Source organism: Trematomus bernacchii, unplaced genomic scaffold (assembly GCF_902827165.1).
Source record: "Trematomus bernacchii unplaced genomic scaffold, fTreBer1.1, whole genome shotgun sequence".
NCBI lineage: Eukaryota > Metazoa > Chordata > Actinopteri > Perciformes > Nototheniidae > Trematomus > Trematomus bernacchii.
This window is the reverse complement of record NW_022987828.1, coordinates 297,008-321,174: the sequence shown is the minus strand read 5'-3', so window position 1 is coordinate 321,174 and position 24,167 is coordinate 297,008. Positions and strand designations below refer to the sequence as shown.

Here is a 24,167-nt window from a genome sequence, read left to right as displayed (position 1 = left end):
ATGATTAGCAAAATACAGGAATATTTAATCCCTCTTTGCATTGATGTTCTTTAAACAGCTCTTAGGTACACCAGGGCACATGATGAGCATCAAATTGGCCTTTCTGCTGGAAAATAGCTTATTTGTGGCAAAAGCCATGTTTTAATGTGCCTTCTTTTTTTACAGGCATTAAAATGAGGTTTTAAACATATTCATAATTGAAAATGGGTAACTATTTACAAACAGATAGAAAGGCTTACAGTGAACCATGTTGTTATCAAAATCAATTCAAATTGAAGGGATTAACTGTCAGGTGTGCTGTCACAATGTGTGGATTAAGTCTGTTTGACATATTATTGATATTCCCAAAGGAGCAAAATTGAAAGTTTTCATAAAGTCAATTTGTCACTGTTTCATTAATGAAGACCCAGGTTTCCCTTTCCTTCTATTGAATAAAGTCCTACATGACCCAAGTAGTATAAAATACCCATTGATTCATATTTTGTTTAAAATTCCTGCAAAGCAGGGGGGGGCGGGTTAGTTTTCACTTTGAAAGGAGCTTGAAGCACATATACTGTTTGTCCCTCATTGACAAATTCTGTATCAGGCCTTGCACACACATCGAGCTCTATGGCAATACTTTTGGGTGTGTATTGTTTCTCCATTGGGGGAAACATTGGTGAGATTGAGGCCATAGCTACATGTTTGACTCATCAAGTTGAGGATCCAATGTGTGGGGAACAGCATGTGTCAGAATGAAGAGTGTAGTTAGCATCTTTTATTGTTTGTGTTTTTGTTAGCTTGTTAGCTTGCAACTGGCAATGAGTGATAGCATTACTGTTACTGAAAAATACAATAACATTTAATGAGATTGTTTTTGTACATTGTGTTTTGTACAAGGATGCTCCAACTTCACAAATATTCAGATTTTGCCATGCTAGCTGTTCAAACTTCTACAATGCTAACTCTCGCTCTCTTTACTGGAAAGTCCACTCTGCACAGGGGGTTAAAAGTGTCTTTGCCGGCCTTGTGGTAAAGATTGTTTCTCCTTTAATATGTGTCTGCCTTTGGCTTTTGCATTTGTGATGTACTTAAGCTAGTTTGTACGGGCTATGTTTGAATCTCAGATTTTAGGAAAGTGTGCTAACATTTCAAACAGATACATGTAATTAAAGTCGAAGTAAGACATTTGTGTGTCACAAACATTAAGTGGAGGGCATCATTCATTCAACAAGCATTTTGCGTATGATAATGAGATGCAATGAAATGAGGGACATTAATACCCTTTCTTTACGACTGCAGCTAAGGTGATTTAAAGAATTCATTAGAGCCGTCTTGCAAACGTGATCTACAAAAGTGATCATTATCAATTGTCATTTTGATATCAAGAAATCACAGTACAGTTCCCACTGTGTACATCACAAAAGGTCATGAGCCTCAAATTGCCAATCAGAGATGTCAGCTGCGCTTAATGTCATCTGTGTAACCTTTTGTGGTTGATATGACACAAAAATTAGACAATACTTCAGCATTTCTCCATCACAGACCTTGACCTTTGTTGTCACATTGACAATGTAAAAAATATTTCACAATTTTCAATATATCATCACTTTACAGAAGTAGAAAAATACTTGTTTGAAAAGGAATAATCTTTCCTTCTAACTGTTCAGAGAAGACGTGCTAAAGCTGCTACGATCACGACATCTGGAAGACATGTTAGCCCAGGTGAAGATGTAGTGTGTGGAGATTATAAAAGTGTCTGTGATGTGTCCCGGAGAAGAAAGAAGAAGAACAAGAGGGATGATGACAGTGCAGCAGTGTGTCTGACCTCAGCGAGGAACGACTCCAGGGAACACTGACCTCCAGCAGACACCGTTGACTCAGAGTAACACACACTCTTCTCTGGTGTTGTGAATCTGTTACGGAAACAAAAAATGTGGCATTTAACATAATATCCTTTTCTTTTGAGGTTTTCAAGGCTTGATCACCAAAGCTACCGGGTCGCTGACACCAGTGATGGCACATCATGGCAGCTATCATCTAACCTGACAAGTCATCCGTAGTGTAATCTGTGAAATATGTCATTCCAGGTTGGCGCTGCTCACACTTTCTTGGCCTTTAGCGGAGTGAGAACAAAGGTCATCTTATTTGGCACCCAAAGGTGGGGGGACATTATCTTTTCATTCACGAACTCCCTGACATTATACTGCCAATTAATAATTCAGAACATGGGTATGTGACCCCTAATGGCCCTCAAATGTACTGCAGGGGTCTGCCAAATTATTGTTTTGTAATGCTTTGAATTATTATTATTCTTTTAAATTAAAATACACAGATACATAAATTTAACATATTGTTAGCAAAGATAAACCAACCCCAGACATTTACAGAATTGTGCAATCTGAAACTAACTAATTCATGCTAAAAAACTCTGCGATCTTAAATAACTAATACGCAAAGGCCTCATATTACACCCTACATGTTATTATAGGCCCAGTTTACGTGCAATCATGTCTAATAATCAATCATGTCCTATTTGACATAAACTACTATATCTGTTTAATTTATTGTGCAATTGCAATGACAATAAGACAACATGATGGAATATTAAATGTAAGTAATTGGACAAAATATGCAGACCATTTATACATTTATACAAATAAAGAACCTTGAACCTTGATAAATACTATGTTATCCCAATTGTCATTACTTCTTCTGTTCCAGTTTTCAGGACCAGTGTCTCTTCAGGAATCATTAAAGTTTCATCTCAAATAAACGCAAGTCTGACTCTGCCAAATTGTGTTGTATATACATGTTTTTTTAGAAGAAAATGTTAATTTGATACTTAATATAGGCAAATTGCAATAAAACTGTGCAGACTGAGTGGCTGTGTGGGATGTTTATCCTTGTAGAAACTGGTAATAAGCTGATTCTGCTTCGAGCTTTGAAGACTGCTGAACGTAATGATGCACCCACTCCTTTTTTCTGTAGGGCTAAGGTAATACTACTTTATATTTGTATGTTTATTTAATGCGCACTCTCTCCGAATGCAGTATTTGTTTTACATTTAAATGTCTCACTGCTTGTTAAGTTAAGACACATACATACACATATATCCTATTGGCTATGCAAATGCCTGGAAACCATACATTCCATAAAAAAATGTTAATCTCGAGGGAGTCATTTAGAGCGTGTTGTACATTCATTACTTACAAATTATTTTAAATCATTCCACTTAAAAATGCAGTTGCTTTTTTTTACTTAACATTGAAAAAATCTGTCTTCAGCAGCAGGGTTTTAGAAAAAAGTAGTCCATATGTTGAATATAAATATGTACTGTATCAAAAAGCATTGACAGGGGTTTGAAAGAAAGCAACATTCTTTATCCAACATTTTTCATCTTGGAATATCCAATAAGCTGTGCTGTAAAGAACTGGACTCAGGAAATCCATACAAGTCAAGAGAGCATAAAATAATGCATGAGCCATGTGCTACAAAACCACCAATTTCTGTCAGGCATTTGCAAGCCCTCTACACAGATTATACAGAGATATAAGGAGTTTGAAATGGCCTAACCTCTGTTCTGCCGTTCCCAATTCATTCAGAGCTGACAGTTTTTCCTTTTCCCTGTGAACATGCTCTTGTCATTAGCATGCCTCTGAACTTTGCCTCACAACGTCTCTTCTGAACAGTTCTGATGAATTATTTCATCCTGTACGGGGCTGACTGCGGGGCATACACGTGTGGGTGCTTCCTCTGGCCTGGAAGAGTGTGTTCGTACTGTTGCCGGGCCGACACCTGTTCTCCTGCCCCGCAAAACATGACCCCCGAGTGTGCTGCTGACATTAAACTGTGCATAGGAATGCATTTCACAGAGGCCTACTGCACAGGCTTATATCTGTATCTGTTTTCTTGCGTTTATAGAATATAAAAGTCGCTGAAATGATTGTTTAGGCTCTACCCTTTTAAACAATGTCATCTGTTTCTGAGGAGTTGAATGGATGAATGTATGTACATTTTATTTGTCAAACTGCAAACAGAAAGACAACGTTCTTTTTTTTTTTAAATGTAGTATTTTTTATGAAAGTACATTTAAGTCTGGTCATTATTTAGATATGTAATGTCTTAAAGTGTTGGCTGGACAATTGTATACAGTGCACAATTCTAAAACGATCTTATATATATACTATTTCAAATGTTGTTTTAGGGTGTTGATTTGAAATGTTCTGAGGCCTCATGGACCCCTCCCTGTAAAGACATGTCAGGCATGTCCAACAGGGAGGTGTCCACGAGGCATTTGATCAGATACCTGAACGATAATGCAATACGATTCATCGTGAAGGAGCAGGGGTTCTATCAGAGTTCCCTCGCCCTTGAGAGAGAGCTGTTGGAACCAAGCTCAACTCAGCTGCTTCTCTGTGATCGCCTATCAGTTACTATCCAGAGCTCAATGCCATCTGTGAGGGTGTGAACGTAGATGTCATGTCTTCACCATGACAGTCCATGACATAGCTGGTCAAAGCTGTTGCAGCACCTGATCTCAAGCTCTTTTTTAGCCTCACTGTTTTACATGAATATCTCTGATTCAATCACTTGAGGTGACTACATTTTCCCCACGAAAAAGGGCAATCATGTTTGTAGTAGACCTGACCATAGTCTCATCCCCCATCACTTTATGACAAGGACAATAACATATCTTGAATCTTGACTCGTCCAGCTGGGCTAATATTTTGCACAGCTTTGCCGGTCAGATATGGTAAACCATAGAAGAAGCGACCTTGTGTTATCTGCAGAGTAGAGAGCTGTGCACATAGTATGATTGACATGCAAAAGGGGAACACCTCCTGCACAAACAAACCCGTGCTAATTGGATGCTTAGATTCAGAATTAATGGGATTTTGTTTTGTTTTATTGATAAGGTTTTGAATCTGGCGAGAAACCCCACCGAATATTATCAATAGGACCTTTAGATTTCACTGTTGCTTCTCTAGACAATCGTAAATAAAGCTCATTGAACAGTGAATTATGGATGTTGCCGTTATTACTTGGTGTTAGTTTCAGTTACTTTTTTTGAGGTTACAAGGTAGGAATCAAGGCCTTAAGGGAGTAACCGGCCTGACATGTTGCCCCAGCTTAGCAGGCCTTTTAAGCTCTGCTCGTCACGCCGCAGTCGCACATCTGCACCTATATATCAAAGCCGTGCACAAAAACATTCCTGAGAGCAAAGCAGAGGTGATTTGTGTGCCTTTCTCCTTCTTTTTTTATTAAAATTCACCTGTGATCTAACTGTTCACTCGGCTAAAAGCTATACCTTTTAAATCAGTCATCCGTCCAGAGCTCAGACCTGCACCACATTAAGACCGGCACTGACATCACAACTGTTTCCCCTCTCCGCCTCATGCCTCTTTCATATATTTTCTCTTGTCCTCAACAGATGGACAATCTTGCAGCCAGAGATTTTTTAAAGTGTTTAATAAATGTAATACAACCTATCTAGTGTTGAAGAAAGGGATCTAAACCAGAACCATGTGCATGGGATGGATGGAGGCCCAGCCGTTAGGGGCCACAGCTAATATGGTTCAACATGTGGACCCCGCCATGCATGCAGGTTCACTTACATGTCGGACAGTTTATGACCCTCAGCGTTATTCCCTCAGAAAGTGGACCAGGTTACTTTAATTTACAGCGTGATGTTTTGTTTTTATACGACCAATGTATTCTCCATAGAGGAGGGTAATAAAAAGATTCAAGTGATGTTGGAACGCCGTGTCTTTCATGTCTTATCTCACAAAGCACCAGTACAGTGGTATTATGTTCCTATACGGGGTAATATATGAAAGTGTTTGACTTATTGTCAAATTAAGGAAGCGTTTCATGACCCCGATGGTGTATAAACATTCCTCTGGTCGTTATTTTATTCAGTTCAAGCCGAAAAGGCTAACCATAACCGATCATAAAATGTGCCTGAATGTGAGTAGTGGATCAGAGATGGGACTGGATAACTCAGAAACATACGGAGCTGTTTAAGCATACTCCATTTATAGACTGGAAAGGCTAATCAGATCTTGCCTTCACTTGTAAACAAACTCTTGTCACAATCTTCAAATGTGTCCCTATAAGCCATTAATCACTCGAGAACAAGAGCCAAAACGTACATTTTTTGTTATTGTTATAAACTCATGCAGTGCTACTAAACTTTGTGCAAACCCACGATGCATTGTTTTAAAAATGTGTGTATGAGGGGGTAATTTACAACAAATGAATCTCCTTTTTCTAGTGTCTAAACTTAGATGTACAGTATAGGGAGTTTTCCGAAAAATGATTAAGAAACTGTTTATGGAAAAAAAGGCCAACTTTTTGGGGACAACTTGACATGTTTATTTTAGTAGAATTTGAGGCATCTTACATCTTGTTTCATCAAATTGCCAACTTTAAATCCTTCTATAAAATATGATGGACTACATTTGAAGGACATTTGTATATAATGAGGCACAAGACACTTACAATAATGTCATTTGGTAAATTGGGGCAAAACCATCGCAGGATATAAAAGGGGAAAACTGGATGGTAAGAATGGTTTTATTGCCATGTATTTAGTTGTTCATATATAATAACTATTGCTTTTGTTTAAATAATAGAAGTATCTTCTGGTTAAAAATGTAATTCCTTTAATAAGAGCTATGGTACAAAAAGCCCTTTTTAAAGTGTGATACCTAAATCCTAAATGTTGTCACATCCTTTATACAGTTACAAAGTGACATTGTACTCATTATTCACACAATGTTTACACCTAACGGTTAATTCAAAACATGAGGCCGATATCCTCAAATGTATTAAATGCTATCTGACTCACATTTTTGTACAGCCTAATATTTCACTAAGCCTTAGCATTTCATTCAGAGATGTACTCTAGATAAGTGCAATAATCTCAGTTTGATGGATGGCCCAGCCGGAGCCTCAGGCCAGTGGTGTGTACATACTGCACTGGTTGTGGCAGAACGATAAAACCAACACAGGCAGGTGTGTTTGGTTAAGATGCACTTGTCAAGAGGGGTGACAAGCATGTCTGTGTTCATTCAAGTGAACCCCTTATCTGCACCTCCATGTCCCACTCATGAGACAAAAGCACTTCCCATGTTTGTATGATTTACCTCTCAAGTAAAGTGCACCCCCCGAGCACAGGCAGACTCACACGCACATACATAACCATATATTACAGGGGAGAGAGTGTTAGCTACATTTATTTACAGCATATAGCCTCTCATTACTGCTTACCTGTGCAGGAAAGCCACAACTCAACAGCTGAATGCATCAATTGGTCTTCCTTTTTAGTGTTTTTATTTATTAAAAATGTTTTGCACAGAATTTAACTTTATAAGAAATGTTTTTTAGTCTTAATTTTAGAACCTTTGTAACTGCAGTTATTAGTGCGACCACCTTTTATTTTTGATATGTTGCTTGAACTTCCACCGGGATGATGAGGAAGTGACGTCAGACTAGGAAGTAAAGCTCGCCGCTGGCCGACAGAAGTGAATATCAACAGCAGCAGCAGCAGCAGCAACTAACTTTAGCGGCCAATTTCCTAAGGGACCATTACATGAATGTATTTGTGATGAAGTCTGTCTCTGCTGAGCTGAGGTGCTGAATGTCCTTCAAGTGTCGGTACAACATGACACCGAGGTAAGCAGCTGTGTGTGATGCTCTGTGTGCCTGCTAGCTCTGAAGCTAGCTAGCTGCATCTATCTAACGCTGTTCTGCAGAATGTAACAACTATAACAAAGCTCCATTTTAACCATATCATTTAGTATTGCAATTTAGTGTTTACATTTGCTTCAATGTTTAACTATATATTGGAAATGAGTTAAATACTAGCTCCGTTCGTGGACGAATCTCTGGAAAGATGCTCAGTTAAAGGTACATCCAGGACTAATAGGTTTCACGTGGCTCTGTCAGTTCAGTAACATACAGCTGAGATGTCTTGCAACGTCAGATTTATGAATGAAACACACTTTCAAGTTGAAGAACAGACCCTTTAGAGATGAGTCACCTTAAGATAAAACCTAGAGTTGCTCATGGGTAGTGACAAAATCACTTTGACACCACTCATAATCATTTGACATAACTATGAATACGTTTTCCTATTTTCATCCCTGTAACCAAATACAAGTAATGTGTAGGTACTATATGAAACGACCATGGCACTGAGTCAGTGACAATGTACCAGCACCCAAATGTGTCACTGCATGAGATCACCAGTTTCCTGATACTCCAGCTCGGGGAGATCTGTGTATAGCAGGTGTACAACATCATATAGCATACATGTACCTCTGTTTCAGTCTTGATTTTCTGTGTATTTACTTTAAAATCACATGTTTGTGCAAGTGACTGCTATCAAAGATGGAGGAAATATTATCTGGCTTAATATCAATGTAGCCTCTACACCCACATGAGTCATGTAATGGTTCTGGGAAAGAAACTGAATGGTGTTCTGTTTCCTTTTGTGCTTTTTCAGATGACTCTCAAGTGGCTTGGACATCTGTGATTTGACAGAAGATGAGGCTTGCTCAATTTATCAGACTTGCTCAAAATGATTGCTTCTGTAGGCTCATAAACCACACTGACATGGACAACAAACTATAGTGAAACATGTTTGTTGCATTTTGCACATCACATCCACAAAAAAACACTAACTACATACATTATAATTAATTAGTTTTGAATGGCTTTCAGTTGATAACCATGTCACTGGCCGAGCAGTCTCAAAAGTGGTTTCCAACCCATGTCCAAGCCACTGTTCTTCAATCAACCAGTTTACAGGCCAAGGGCAAAAATGGCACCAACGATGCCTACACTATCATTCAGCTGGGCAAGGAAAAGTACTCGACATCGGTGGCAGAGAAGACGCTTAACCCCGTCTGGAGAGAGGAAGCCTCCTTTGAGTTACCGGGGTTACTTTTGGAGGGGAACCCAGAAGTATATGAACTCTGCTTTATCGTGATGCACCGCTCTTTGGTTGGGATGGACAAGTTCCTGGGTCAAAGGTCCATCAGCCTCAATGAAATCTTCGATAACAAGGAACGGAAGAAAACTGAGTAAGTATCATAAACTCACCTCAAGGCATATTGTTTCACAACAAGCCGTACATTTTAACATGCTTAGATTACTTTTTTCAGTGGATTTCACGCTAAATAGTTTCAGGTAGTGCATACGCCCATTGAAATGTGCAAATCATCAGTCTAAAATAAGATGACTTATTATGTGCTGCAAAATTCTCACCATATCATTTTATTGTGTTTTATTTAGAGCAACATGTTTTGGCAAAATGTCTCCTTGATTTGACATCTCTGTTATCATGTCATTGCAAAGCTAGTAACCGACAATAGTACACCCACTGCTACATATAGCCATAGAGATATTCTCAAAGAGAATATTATTTGATAGTACTTAGGTGAAGAAAGGAATACTTGATCCAGATAAAAACTAGATTACCAAGCTTATGAGCTTCTTCATTAGTTTGTACAATAATCAAATGTTGTGCCTGTGGTATTTGGATGCCACTACATTTAGTTTTCTTTCAATCTTACATTTGATATAGTACTTTTCATATGTAATCATTTAAGCCCATTTGTATGTCATAAGCATTTATGTTCTTTGTAACTCCAGCTCATACTCATGCATTGTCGTGCTGCTGGTGATAGAGGGGGATTTTGAGAGGAAGTGGAAAATATTTGCAGAAGGTTTCCAGTCATAAGTGGATTACAGCATAGACAAAAATATAATTTATTTGCCACATTTCTACATGTGTTTTGCCATATTAAGCTACACAAAATACCAATGTTTTGTGCGTTAAAGTCTGTGTTCGGTTCTAAATTAAGTTCATGACCTAACTCCTGTACACCACATGATTTAAATACAATTGAATTTAATATTCTCTTTTATACCCTTGTTTTAGACGATTACATTTTATTAGACAGGCGTGTTTTAATTTGAAAGAGCAAATAGATCTTTTGTGTTGCCAGTAGGTAAACCGAGACACCAGAGTGTTCCTTCTAATCGATCTAACACAATTGTCTCAGATGAAGTAGAACATTAGTGCTCCGTTCATTGAAGTTTTCCATCTTGTTGACCCTTTATTGTTTGAGGCTTAGCAAAGAACTGGCTCCTATGATGGGCTCATATTGTTGGGAGGTTATTTTAAGCTCACCAGTCACTGACGTGATGGTGAGTAGCAGTTGGCCTAATGAAACAAGTGGAGCTGGCTAAACATGTCTTGTAAGTCACTCCTATGCAAACAATTGTTTAAAAAGGTGTGAATAGAAAATAGCCTTTTCTAAATAACATGGTTTTGAATCTTGTCCTGTTCTGTGTAGAGCTCACACATTTTCCTTCTGTTTTTTTTATTTTTTCTGGGTGCTTTCATTTAGCCAAAAAAGAATACATGTCAGGTGTAGATTATAAGCATGGGGCTGATATTGGTGGCTGATACTGGGTGTATATCGAGTGAGTCAGCCTATTCATTAACTGGTAACTTGTCTAGGCTGTTCACCCTCCCTATGCATAATGCATGCTTGGTTAAGGTTTGTCCCTTGGTTACACTACCAGAAAGGCTTCAGCGGATGATGAATGTAAACTAATCCCACCTACTATTATAGCTCGTCAAGGCAGTGTTATATAAGGATACAATTGTGGGTGTTGACCCCTACTAGTTCAACACACGCACACATTTTAACCTCACATTAAGCAAACAGGAACAGAATAACCAAATTGGATCTGGTGTTAATTAGCTCACCGCACATTTCAACACAAAAAAGACATTAGCACACTTCCTCTCTGCCCATCAGTCAGGAGAATCACAATATGTTATAATCAGCGTGGATGGCTGTTATTTGTTTAAAGTGCCTGAGCCGATGCACCTCCAGGCCGTGCACTTTTTCAGCAGAGGTTCTGTAATGGATACGCTCATATTGCTTGTTGGCCCAATCCCACACTGCACTGCAGGCATACTTGACAATGATGCCGGGTCCCTCAATGTTATATCCACACTCCACAGTGGGCCTGTGTTCACCGCGGCCCATCCGCAATGTTTTTGAACCCACATATAGGGGAGGAAAGCCCGTCTTGATATCTGAGTAGGCAGCCCATAATTATCGCACACCTGTGTTTGTTGATTGTGAGGAGTTTCCCAGCGGTCCAGGCCCGAGTGGGAGGATTGTGGTTCCAAGCACAGGGAGGTTTATCTTGGCCTTGAGACACACGTGAGGTGCAGCCCCGGCCCCACGGCAGCCGTATGCTGTGGCTGCTGATCAGACTGAGAGCGGCGCGCAGCCTGGGAATCGGACCCAGCGAGGCCCTTTCATGAGCGGCTCCCCGAGCCACGAGCTAGACGGCTTCAGAATAGCGTTGAACAGCTGCAGGTTTTAGAAAGCTAATACCAACACCTTTTTTGGATGAACTGATAAATGGTATTTCATGCTGGAATTCAAGGGATCACACAAATCTCCATATTAATCCACGAAGAAATATCAATAATTGTATGAAAGAAAGAAAAAAAGAATTGCTTACATTTAGGTAAAATGTCAATTAAATTCAAGTACTTTTCACAAAAAGATATTTTTAAAATTAGAACAATTTATTATAATGATCAAACTGCACCATGATGGATGAGTGCAAAGGTATACAGCATATTAATGTGACCACCGTTTAGAAAACACCTTCATCATCTCCCAGATGAACACATCAAATAGAACACAATGACTGGTAGAGGTTTTCCTACTGCAGCGTCTTAAAGGACATTGTCACAAGCCCTATAACACAGAGGATACGTCTCATTAACATGTATGAACTGTTGGCTGGACCTGCACCGGGGCTTTGCAATTTCCCAATTGCTTGTCGTTGCATTTCTGAACAAAGGCCAGATTTGTGCAAATGCCACTTTATTTCGCTAAGAATGAATGCATAAATCCCATTACTTCCAGTTGAAGAAGCGGAGAGGTTAAACAAATAGGAGCCCAAAAAGCAGCCTGAAATGGTCTATATTATTCAGCAGCAGGCTATTTCCTATGTTCAGTTTGCAGGGAATAATGTTTATCCTCTGAATGATAAATTGTATTCCTGTGTGTGTCAGAAAAAGTTCAAACGATTTAAGCCCCTGCTTTTGTGTGTCGCTGTTGGATTAGTCTGCTCAAATTAGCCTTTTCAGTGATGTCCACAAAGAAGTAGGTAGAGCACATTAGCGAGAATGTGGGCTATTTTTTCCTTTTGTCGCATTGTTTGATAGACTTTTACCACATTCTGACTTTGTATACCTGTCATACTGAATTATGTTGAATAACATGTAATCAACTGAGAAGATTTTCTTATAAATCCTGCTCTTTTTATATAAATTGTCTCATTGAATTTGCTCAGCCTAAGCGTCCCCTCTTTCATTTTTTTTAGCTGGTATTCCTTGGAGTCTAAGCCGGGGAAGAAGAGGAAAGAACGAGGCCGCATCCAAGTGAGCATCCAGTTCATGAGGAACAACATGACTGCCAGCATGTTCGACCTCTCCATGAAGGAGAAGCCCCGCTCGCCTTTTTCCAAACTTAAAGACAAAATGAAAGGTCGCAAACACGATAGCGGCTTCAGTGATACGTCCTCTGCCATCCTGCCTCGCTCTGCTGCCAGCGACGCAGAGCCAAACCGCCAGTCCCTCGCCCCAGAACCACAACCCCAGCCTGAAGCTAAGGTCAAGAGGCCGCTGCTCTCTGGGGCCCACAAACTCTCTGCAGCCCATTCCATGTCCGATCTCATTGGGACTCACTTCCGACCCAAACTGGATTCCATGAACTCCATAGAAGAAAGTGGTGAGGAACAAAACTCTTATTTCTTTCGAGATTCCTTGTTTATAAGGCAGTTGAATTATGTCCTGTATAAATCATTTTTTAGCGGTTGGCAAATGCGTGCAGGAGTTACTGTTTTTTTAAATAACAATCATCCCATTCATTAACCGAGTCACTGATGATCAGAGAGTCTACCTTGTATCTCAAACATTCCTGCTATATCTGTAGAATAAAAGGCGTCATTTTAGAGCACTAAAATGGTACTATTTCACATTGCTATTCCTTATAAAAAGACGTTGGCTGTCAACCTGTTCTTAATTAAATATCTTCTTCTTGTGTGACTGACTTATTGTCAATATAGGATGCTGTTGCAATTTGTAGTGGCCATCAGTAGAGGTCAATAGAGCTATGGAGAAAAAAAGATATTTACACAACAAGGTATACAATCTTCACTAGCCTCGTTATTTAGGTCAATCCTATCAATCTGTGACCTTAATTGACCTCTGTTTCTTACCAGTATAATTGGCCTCCCATTTGCCCCCTCTCTCCCTGAGTTGCAGAAGCTGTAAATCAATGCAAAGAATACTCCCAATTTGAACAACAGAAAGAAAGAGATCAAACGGAATGGGCTATAAAATGATAACGCAAAACTACCCAAAACAATATAGTAATGATAATGATAGAAAATGTACGAATGTCCTGCATTGTGTAAGGACAAAAGCAAAAGGATGGATAAGGACTGACTGAAATAAAAGATTATCGCAAAACATATTTATCTGGTGATGTATTTTTAGGTCAGTTATTGATATGCAATCATGCTATTTGCTGATTTAGGATACATTATGGTTTGTGCCGATGCACTTAAATTCTTACTATTGTCAGAGGAAGCTGAAAGGTGTCCGGCAACAATCAGAATTGGCTGATATTAATGACCAAAAACATAACTGTTGATCTCTAAATCTCCAAATGAGGGTAAAGGGTAACAAAGAAAGCAATACTCAATCCACCTGCTCCGTCAGGAAAGTCCGATCTCCACTGCACAGCAATCTGAGGCAGTTACATTACAATGACTTCTGGCCATGTGATCATCTCAAGTTACAAATATCACATATATTAAAACAAAACGGTAACAAATGTGGCCTTTTTGTGATTAGTGATATGCATTGATACATTGTTCAGATAACTGCATCTTGAAGTATGCAGTTGATGTACTCCCTTTGGTTTGTCTTGCAGGCGGCCCTCACAGGCGTTCCCAGAGCGAGGTGCCAGGCTACCAGGACGGAGAGGCACACAGTGACCCTTTCACTGATATCAGTGACACCCTGCCACAGAAGTATGCCACGCTCCCACGCAACCGCAACCCATTTGAGGGGGAGCACGGGCAGCTGTGGGACCGGCCGGAGCGGAAGGAGAAAAAGGAGAAGGTCAGCCTACTGGAACGCGTGACTGGAAAGAAGGAAGGCCGCAAGACCAACTATGGGGGGCGATCGGGCAGCTCTGGAGACCTGTGCTCCCCCAACCCCTTCAGTGGAGACACTAACCCCTTCATCTCCAACTACAAAACCAGGTATACTGTCTTCGTTTGCTCTGTATGATTTGATCCTAATTAAAACACCAGCTCACTCTCATTCAGCGCACCAGGCTTTACTCATCTCACAGAATGTCTTCTATGTTTCTTTATTAGGGTAGTGACTGGGGTATTCTTCCTGTTCCTGATAAACAGTCAATGAATCATTCATTTCACCTATAAAGCACCAAGTTTATAAAGTACATCTATTACTCTGCATCAATACAGACATTTAGATACATGTCCATTAAGACATGATGATGGGAAAGGTACAAATATCTTTGAATAATGTTTTTTCAATACAAAGGAACATATTCTGTTTCTCTTTTATATTCATTATTCACAAAACAATAATAATGACTAACCCCGACACACTTCAAAGTCAATCTGTATATCTAAACTCAACCCTTAAAAACACTTTCAGTTCTCAAATACATCAGCTATTTGAGGACACACATATATATATATATATATATATATATAATCTAGAAGATGCTACAAAAATGCCTTCAAGTTATTATTTATCCCTCTTGGGTTTAAAGAGCCTAATTTTAAATGAATGCTTCGTCCTAAGGCAGCACCTTCGGTAAATGTCTCTCCTTTCGGTTAACCAAAGGTATAATTAATGCTCATGTATATTTTTGTAGCCTCACATCAAAAAACATTTATGAGGCAAGCGTCCCATGGTTTCTTGATATCCAAGTGACTAATAGTGACCACACTTGTTTCAGTATTGTGTAAGAAGGCTGTAGACAGCCACTGGAGAATGGACTGCAGAAATATCCTTCCACTCAAAGTGCACCGTCAATACAAGTCCACTCAAACTGCTTGTTTTGGCCCCTGACGGGCTCAGACGGTATGGAAGGGCCCTATGGAAAATCAAACGTTTTTCTTTACTCTTCACCAGAGGCCTGTACCTTGAAGCCAGTTCAACATACCCAGGATATCGGAGTGTTATCTGGCTTTACTAACCCTAACAAAAGCAGTATGTCAACCTAGTGTTCCTCAGTCTGGTTATGAGCGTGTTCACATAAAAGGGGCGTGGCTTGCAGCATATGGCCTATCACAAACGTGCTAACAGAAAATCCTACTTTGTAGCACAGGCCACAGCTCTGGTGGGGTGCCGCTGCTGACAGAGCATGTGTGTGTTTGGGTTCATAAAACATAGTTAACAGTTATCTAAAATATTTTCTATATCATGGCTGATTATATTGCTGATTTTGACAACATTTTCATTATGCAGGTATTCACAACGACACTTGTTTGGATACAATAACAACAGTAACAAAAGATCCCCTCCAAATTGTTGTCACACACATCCTGAGCCTATCAGTGGCAAATACAAGCAGTTAATGGAAGCACATTGAAAGTGTGAAGCGCTCTAAATCAAAAACAAAATGTTTAAGTATTGTCTCGTCTGACAGTAGATTATAAGAGCATATACTGCATGTTTTTTTTAAATCATATTCCATCAATCCTCTCACAATGTCCAAACTTGCCCTTGCTACCCTGTGGGACACCCAGTACTGAACCACAGGATATTGGTTACAACATTCCCTTAAAGTTTGGAATACCTTGTTGATTGAAATCTCCCCATCTGATGAAACCCCCCTACTCTCCCTCTCTTTCATTCTGTTGTCAAGTATTGTTGTTCAAACCTCTCCACCGAGCCCCGTTGCCTCTACTCCCCGTGTTGCATAAAGAGTTGGTGGGCACTGTGTCTGAGTTCTGGTTTATCAGAGCTGAAGGTGTCATTAGTGGCTCTTTAGAGGGCCTGGGCTTGATAACGGAGCCCTCTGAGCTATAGTAATGAGATCCTCTGCAGAGATAGACCACCCAATTAACCACTTATCTCTTTAGGCACTAGTCCATCATCTTTACTGCTGCCTTTGTCGTACAGTAGCTCAGTGGTCCTTCTGTAATGCGGTGCAGGAATACCAAAAGGCTGTTTTAAAGTATATTATTGATAGGTGAACTTCTGTAGCAAATACATCACATATTTTAATCCTTCATAGGCTACGACGGTCACTTTACTGTGTTCATGTGAATTGTCTTTGATTGCTTTGCAGTGATAAAAAGTCAAATGAAGACATCACATTTGGCCATAAGAAGAAAGGCATATACGGCAAGAAAAAGGTAAGAAAGACGGACATGACTTGTCGTGATATTGTTTTTTGTCATATTTTATTAGACAAAGCAGATGGCCACATTGATCTCTGAGTCCTCTGAAAAAATCAGACTGTGCCATTCAACTAATTAGCAGCTGCACACATCGGTCATCGTGTCTGATCTGATCGTAATTTGAAGTGGTGTGAGATTTCCCTCTGTGAGGTCGGTCATAGTGCTGGGTTATTCCGTAATTGGAGTCAGGAAAAAGCATAAAGATGTCATTTGTTTTTCTGTTTTTAATGATTGTTACATTTTTTGTACATGGCGTTTTACCCTTTTTGTAGTTTGTATCTCCAATTTGAAGTAGAAAAGTCAAATTTGCCAGCTATTACACAGCAAATAGTATTAATGAAGGAGCAGTGGCTGAAGTGATGCCTAAATGAGAAGGAGAATGCTGATAATAGCTTTCCTCACCTTTCTTTGTGGGTGTTGAGGGCTGTCGGTATCCACACATGTGCCCCTGTGCATGCCGCAGTGCCTCACAGAAATGGCAGCTCCCATTTCCTCCGCTTCAAGGCCCTAATTAACCACACACAGGGGGAGGGGGGGGGGGGGTGCAGGCAGTGAGAGATTTCAAAGGACTGAGCTTTTAGATTCTCAAAGCTGAGCTCATTAGAAACTGTAATGACACAACTGGAGAATGCCAAGTGTGCGCCTTATCTTCTCCTCACTACTGATCGCAGGGAAACGGTCATCATCACTTTGCCAATTCATGGTCATTTCCAGGCCTTTGTCACCAGCCACTGAAGCTCCTAGTTATTATGCTGTGTGCGTGTGTGTGTGTGTGAGAGAGAGCTATGCACGTACACATGCTTGTATGCGACACAACATATTGCTGTCACTTCTCGTATTCCCTCTCCAAGTGCAGTATCTTTCGATGAAATACCTTTTTTGTATTGTGTGCGTGCCAGGAATAGGTTACAGAGATCTGTTCTTAAACCCTTTCTTACATCGGACATTTAATCTCGGTGGCAAATATTTCATTTTGGTCCGCGTCTCCCCACAGTAGCCTCCATGCTGTTAGAAGCGATAAGATACCTGGTAAGCAGTCCCGCTCCAGGTCTTTCTGCATTGTCTTTACCCGGCTAGTGGAGGCTTGAATGGTGCATGGGAGTGGAAGCTGATAAGTGTGGTATTTTAAACAAGGGTGAAGGCTTTGCTGCTCTATCCGTTCGGGGGAGGATGCCCAGCACTGAAGCGATAAAGTGGTCCCTCATTAAAAACGATTACAGCTCCTCTCGTACCCGCGCAATACGATCTGCACATACCGTACCACACGGCTCCGTCCAAGCAGGTTGTCCTCAAAGAGCAACGCTGGGCTTGGGTTGCATCCTTATTTTGGTATTTATCAGCCTGACCTTTAATTGCAGAAATATGCAGTCTGGCATTTCCCCCGTCAAAACAAAGATTCTGTTTTTTTGGGAAACCTGCTAAGTTCTTAAAGGCATTTTAGAGTTTTTGCCTCTTAAGTCAGAGAGGTCATGCTTTGAAATGTGTTGTACAATGTATAGATACTATATAATCATTTTGATATGAGAGTAGATATTATCTTTGATTTTGAAAATTGTAAGTGTTGTCATTTACTGGTTTTAAAGAGGCCGTATTATGCTTTTTTTGGGGGGGGGGGGGTTCCCTTTCCCTTTCCCTTTCCCTTTCCCTTTCCCTTTCCCTTTCCCTTTCCTGTAGTGTATTATATTTAGATGTATAGGTTTGTGTGCATGTAAATGGTCCTCAAAGGCTAAAATCCCAAAGTTGGTAGTTTCTCTCCCACACACTCCCCACACAATTATTGATATTGAGGTATTTGGTCAGAAATACTGTCATATTAGATTTTTCATATTGCCCAGCCCTAGTTAAAACTAAAGAAGAACCACTTTCTCTAGCTAAATGCTTTAGTGTCAAAGTGAAGTCCCATTAGAGCTGTTAAACATGTCTTTATTCTCATTGCAAACACAGTATTGGATCATAGCATCTGCCATTATTGACATGTGTGCGCGAAATCTCCTGACAGCACTCTCTTCTTAACAACTGTGTTAGCCTTTATTAGCAGCAGAGAACAAGAGAAACACACATGACAATCTATGTCACGTTAGGCCAACACGTCTAATTAGTCTATTTTCTCATTCGCGTTGTGATCAGTTTATCAGATGCTGACATTTCATAGAAGATCATTCAGGCTACTTTTACAAAGGATCCATGTCAAATATGGTGATTATGGAGCCTCAAACTAAGTCCTTTTTTCTTATTTCCAGGAGGTGAAACCGGAAAGCCTGGCCGCCTACAGCAACCTGTCCTTCGAGGAAGTTGTGCGGGAACTCATCAAGCAGAAAGAGGTGGTGAAAAAGAAAGACGCCCACATCAGAGAGCTGGAGAACTACATCGACAACCTGCTCGTGCGCGTGATGGAGGAGACGCCCAGCATTCTACGGACACCCTACGAGCCCAAAAAGAAGGCGGGTAAAATTGGTAAAAAGAAATGAAAGACAAACAGTTACTAATGAAGGAGGAACTCATGTGGTAAAATAAGTGAGAACAAATGGTATTGATCAAAGCCAAATTGCTCAATGGTTTATGTCCTTGCCTAAAGAACATTTTATTCAATGGGTGTATCTTTTATGTACTTTTTCTTTTGGCATTCCTATTTTTCCGTGTATTGTTAGGTACAGGATAAGAGAAATTCAATGATTGATTCAAGTCCAATCAAATCAATTTTTTTTTGACAATATGGTATGCACTTCCCCACATGTTGCACATACAGCTGCCGTCATTGGCTCAAAAGCTCTTAAGGTGCAAATGCAGCCAAATCCAAGTTGACCAGATGGTGTATTTTGAAGTTTCCTGTTTGCTGAAACACGGGCAAGTGGGTGGAGAAGATGAAGCTGTAGTTGCTGTGTTTACACTGGAGTCTCAAACTACGATACACATTCAGAGGAGGAAGCATCAGCTTTGCTTTAGAGCCTCCTCTGTTCTACAGATGTGTATTCTTAGAAAGACTGGAGGAGAGTTACTGTAAGAAGTTGCTGGAAAGTATCTGGAAATCTGGTTTCCAATGAACAAACATACAGTACAGTTACTGTCTTTCTATTCTTTTTTATTATTATTTGTGATGACTATCAATTAAGTTTATTAGTGTCTCAGTCATTTGCTGGAGGTGATCATTTTACTGACTTTAAGTGCAATAATAATAATAATTTGCTTTACATTCTGCTGGTAATGTTGTTGTTTACATTATAATCTAAGCTTTGAGTCAAACTCATGTCTTTAATATTGTTTGATTCACTGGTCATGTTGTTACAGCCTCTACAGATCAACCATCTCCTTCTATTACAATTTTGAGAAGATTGTGTTATGGTACCAAGCTGCACATGTGGACTTATGCTGAACAATCTTTATTTATAAATGTGTTATAGCTCGGTTACATATGAACAATGTATTTGTAAAATGGTCAAAACGCTACTGTACCCCCTCCCTCATCACCCTTTCTAATGTTTAACACTCAACAGATGGTAAAAGTCCCAACAAATATTATCATTCATAAGTGTCATACTGATACAGTTTGATATGTATTTACATCGGCTTTCATATGTGTTTACCTAGTCACAGATGAACGATGTACTGTGCCTCATGTCAGTTTCTCTGTGTTCTAAACACGAATTCTAAAATGAATATACAGTAATATGAACGTGTTTCACCACTTCACGGTACTAATTATGATCAGTGCATAACTGTTCGAGGTAAACAGCCAATGAGTGTCATTCAGGTTGCAGATCACAGTGTGACAGCTGGTGTCAGAAGCAAAATGTCCTCATTTCACAGTTTGATGTCATCTCATATGTCGCTTCAATCTGTGATGCTAATGTCACAACAACATATGTTGTTTCCATGTTTAACTCTGAGAATGTGTCCGTTTTTACCGAACGAACGCTGAGTGAAATAAGGGGCAGCGTTAAAGGGTGTGACACGTTTCACCACAATATGGTTTAACGTTGATTCTCCACCAATAATGCAATATTTGTTTCTATTGATCAATGCCAGGTGATGTAATATGCCCTTGTAACAAAACTACATTTACAAAAGATAGCTAAAAAAAAATGACTTGACATTTATGTAAAAACAATCTTTAAATGTGTAGGAGGGTGATTAGATGGAAATTGGTCCAAAAATAAACCTGCCTTAGGGATTTCAAAATAAAAGCGTATCTTAATGAATGTTTTCACTTGCACCAGAGATATTGCATTGTTGGTCACTGAATCGATGGATATTGTTGTTTCGTTACCCCCTAGCTGCTTTTGGAGCGCACTCCTGGTACTAAAATGACTACTTAAAGGTGAATGCTTTGTATCTCCTTTACCTGTGTTCGAGCTAGATGTTCAACAATAGTTGAATAACTTCCTGATGTTTAGGTTTACATTCAAGTTTTGTATTCCTTTTAGATGAGAAGCAGCTTCATGTACAGTGTTAAACACGTATTGTATTATAGCAGTTGATTTATCAATCTTATTTTTCCGGTGACTTTGTTCTTATGCTGGTATTTCCTTCTGGTGTTTCTAGCTATTTTGTAATTACTTTTCAGTCTTATACAATTGTTGACCTTTACACTGTATGATACCAAATCACAGTTGAGTGCTACACTGTATCTATGGAATGTCAAAACACACTTTTTCATGAACCACTGGAAAAACAGTTTGTCATGTACTAATTATTTCTGCTGCTGAGTTACTTCATGTGAAGGTATGCGATCTCTTCGTGGACTTGAAGCCAAAACGTCTTGTTACTGAATGTATCCTGCTCGATTTTGAAATACGTGATTCTGAAATGTATAATGATATACAAAACACTTACAAGGCCATAGAACCTTGCTTGCCTTTAAAGTATTTGGTGTATCCAAAGAGATCATTTCACACACTGATCCCCCCCCCCCCCCCCCCCCCCCTCCTTCCTTCTATTACTCTGACGTCACTCAGACATCTTCATTATGGACAAGAAGTGATTGTTTTGTGCGATGATGTGACACAGATGTTGGGTAAATTCCTTCGTATTGGAGGAGGGTTATTTGATCTGCATATATTTTGCCAAACATGTTTGAATCACTTCACGAAATGATGAGTATTATGTGATAGTAATTAAGAAAATATGTGGATAAGAATCTGTTTCACATTACGGAGAAGCTTCTCACTGATTGCCTTCCTACGTGTGCTGAAGTGTGAACTCGTGTTACAGGCTTTTATTGTTTAAACTGCTTTAACTACTCTGTATTGCTAGTTGTAAATGGACCTTTGACAAAGTCTCAATACTTCCATTGTACATACTGTATAGTCACTTTGTAATATCTCCTCACTTTGACTTTTTGCGCATTTCACTGTGCTGTAAAATGTTTGCAAATGTGCTTACTTAGGTCTGAAATTCAGTCGAATTCATGTTAAGCCAAATAAAAATTCAAAGGTAGGAATGAAAATGTAAAACTTAAGAAAAGTATTTACCACCTATCTTTAATATGAGCGAAACAGATACTGGCAAAGTAGTTGGGATATTCCAGCTTTATAGACATGTTCTGTTGCTTCTGTATTTAGTGTATGACATATGGTGCATTATAGTGTAAAGCAGAGAATGAAACAGGTGATTTACACTCAGGTCAACTATTTGCCCCAAAGCACCGCTGCTGCTCGATGACAAAAACGATAAGGTCGTAATAAATAAATGTTTAACACATTCGGACCCCGAGGTTATTTAGTTCAAATGAAAAATGAGGAGTTGCGTAGTTCAAATTCATTCATTTTGCCTGTCATATTGATTGCTACATTTGCTTTTATATGCTTTAATATCATTTGGTGCTTTGGAAGATGTCAGAATAAATCGCTAATCTAAATGAAAAGCATTTTCAAATCATTTTCTAGCACAACATTGTAAAGGGGTGCATTGCAAAAAACAAAAAAAACACAACCACCCCTGCATCATTATTGCACTTCCTCCTCTGCTCTTTTGCATAATATTTGTCATCCAATCAATGCCAATGTTCCAATGTGCAAAGCGTGGAGGCAACATTTCCTATACAATTTGGCCTGTGTTGTAATTCACATTAATATAGAGTATTTTGCAAATGCATAAAAGTATGTTTTGTTAGTGTTGTCCACCCCATTCAAAGAAAACAAACAGTGCAAACATATGGGGATTTTTTCCATGTTGACGAAGCATGCATTGAACCTTTTGATGAAGATGACATAAAGCTCAAGTCGGATCTCACAATCCTCCTCTGGCAGCTTTTTAAGTCTTCTACTGATAATATGATGCTGCTTGCCATAGGCCACATACAGCTGCCAGACACTAAGACTTAAGCTCCCGCTAAATCCCCTGACGGTGCTTGTAATGTGGCACACAGTTTTTGAAGGAAATGATGACTGTGTTTATAAAAGATCTCGCCAGTTAGCATTGAGTTTACACAATTGTATGGAGGCTGGTGCACAAGAGGTGCCAACACAAATAAACAATGTGAGTTGAGTTTAGTGCCCCAACATGGTGGAGACCTTAAATGACATTTTGATACTCGCGTGTTTCTCAAGGTAGTCAGCCACAAGCCTTGTAATGTAAAAAAAAAAATGGAAGTAAATGGCTGATTCTTGTCATTTCTGCATGTCAATCAAATGTTTTGATTATGTAAAACGTTTTTTTCATTGATTCCTCAAGATTGGGATAATTTTCATCAACTCGTCACACTACCTTATTGTAATGTAATTAACTCTGAATGAAAAAAAGTGCTTTCATCGGAAAAGGTACATGATTTTCTTTTCTTTTTTTCACATAATAGCCTATATGCAAGACTTTCATACCTGGATGTGTGGATACAAGAATGTATGGCTTTTTTTTATTATTGTAGTTCTGGAAAAGCGTTGGGGTTTGGAAAATGTATGTAATATAATAACAGTATGATGCTGTTAATGATGACTATATAAAGTGCCAACGCAAGCACTAATTCAGAAGAATTTGGGGATGCATTTCTTAAATTCATCCATGTACTACAGTTTTGACTTGTTCCTTTTAGATATCGTCACCATCATTATAATTCAAATCCAATGTCATTTTCAATAAACTCTGTAAATGAAATTTGCTTCTGTATAGTTTTTTAAGGCAAACATTTCTATAAAAAAATCAAATGTAATTGTGGTGTAAGTGTCTTTACATACTTGACATCTGAATTTCAACAACATTCTAATTATGTTATCTGCATCTTACATTTTGCAGCATATGTGGTTGATCAAACTGCAGTGTAAATTGTGTTGATAATCATCCATAAAGTGGGTTGCTATTCATCTGTTCCTGTCCCTATCATTCTTAAGGATAAATTAAATCCACTCTCAATTAACTACGATCTCGCTGGCAGTTAAACCATGATTAGTGTTTTAAATTGTACTGATTTGTGTCAAAGCTTTTGTTTTCTCCCTTGCTCTAGGCAGCTCTTCCTTTTTTGTTCTTGAGAAATTCCCATGCCTTCCCGGTAAAGGGAGAAGTGGCATCGTTTGACAACTGAGTAAAGATTACTTGTTAAAGGTCCACTCTAATTTGCCTATGTGTGCAACAAGACTGTGTGAAGTATTTGGGACAAGAGACACTTGTGTTGTTTACCGCCTGATGCTTTTGTT

The 24,167-nt window shown here is 39.2% G+C and overlaps 1 protein-coding gene across 1 annotated transcript; it reads left to right on the top strand.

The window, feature by feature from the left end:
* The first annotated feature begins 7,490 nt into the window (after positions 1 to 7,490).
* Positions 7,491 to 23,631, top strand: LOC117499798 (rab11 family-interacting protein 2). Its single transcript, XM_034152428.1, has 6 exons — positions 7,491 to 7,659; positions 8,492 to 9,071; positions 12,415 to 12,821; positions 14,031 to 14,364; positions 16,434 to 16,500; positions 18,786 to 23,631. The coding sequence occupies exons 2-6, from the start codon at positions 8,719 to 8,721 to the stop codon at positions 19,011 to 19,013; spliced, it is 1,389 nt and encodes a 462-aa protein (XP_034008319.1). The 5' UTR covers positions 7,491 to 7,659; positions 8,492 to 8,718; the 3' UTR covers positions 19,014 to 23,631.
* Positions 23,632 to 24,167: the final 536 nt, after the last annotated feature.

Coding starts and splice junctions, on each gene's coding strand:
- LOC117499798 (XM_034152428.1), top strand. CDS start 8,719: ATGTCACTGGCCGAGCAGTCTCAAAAGTGGTTTCCAACCCATGTCCAA. Junction 12,822..14,030: donor GAACTCCATAGAAGAAAGTG/GTGAGGAACAAA, acceptor TTTGTCTTGCAG/GCGGCCCTCACAGGCGTTCC. Junction 14,365..16,433: donor ATCTCCAACTACAAAACCAG/GTATACTGTCTT, acceptor ATTGCTTTGCAG/TGATAAAAAGTCAAATGAAG.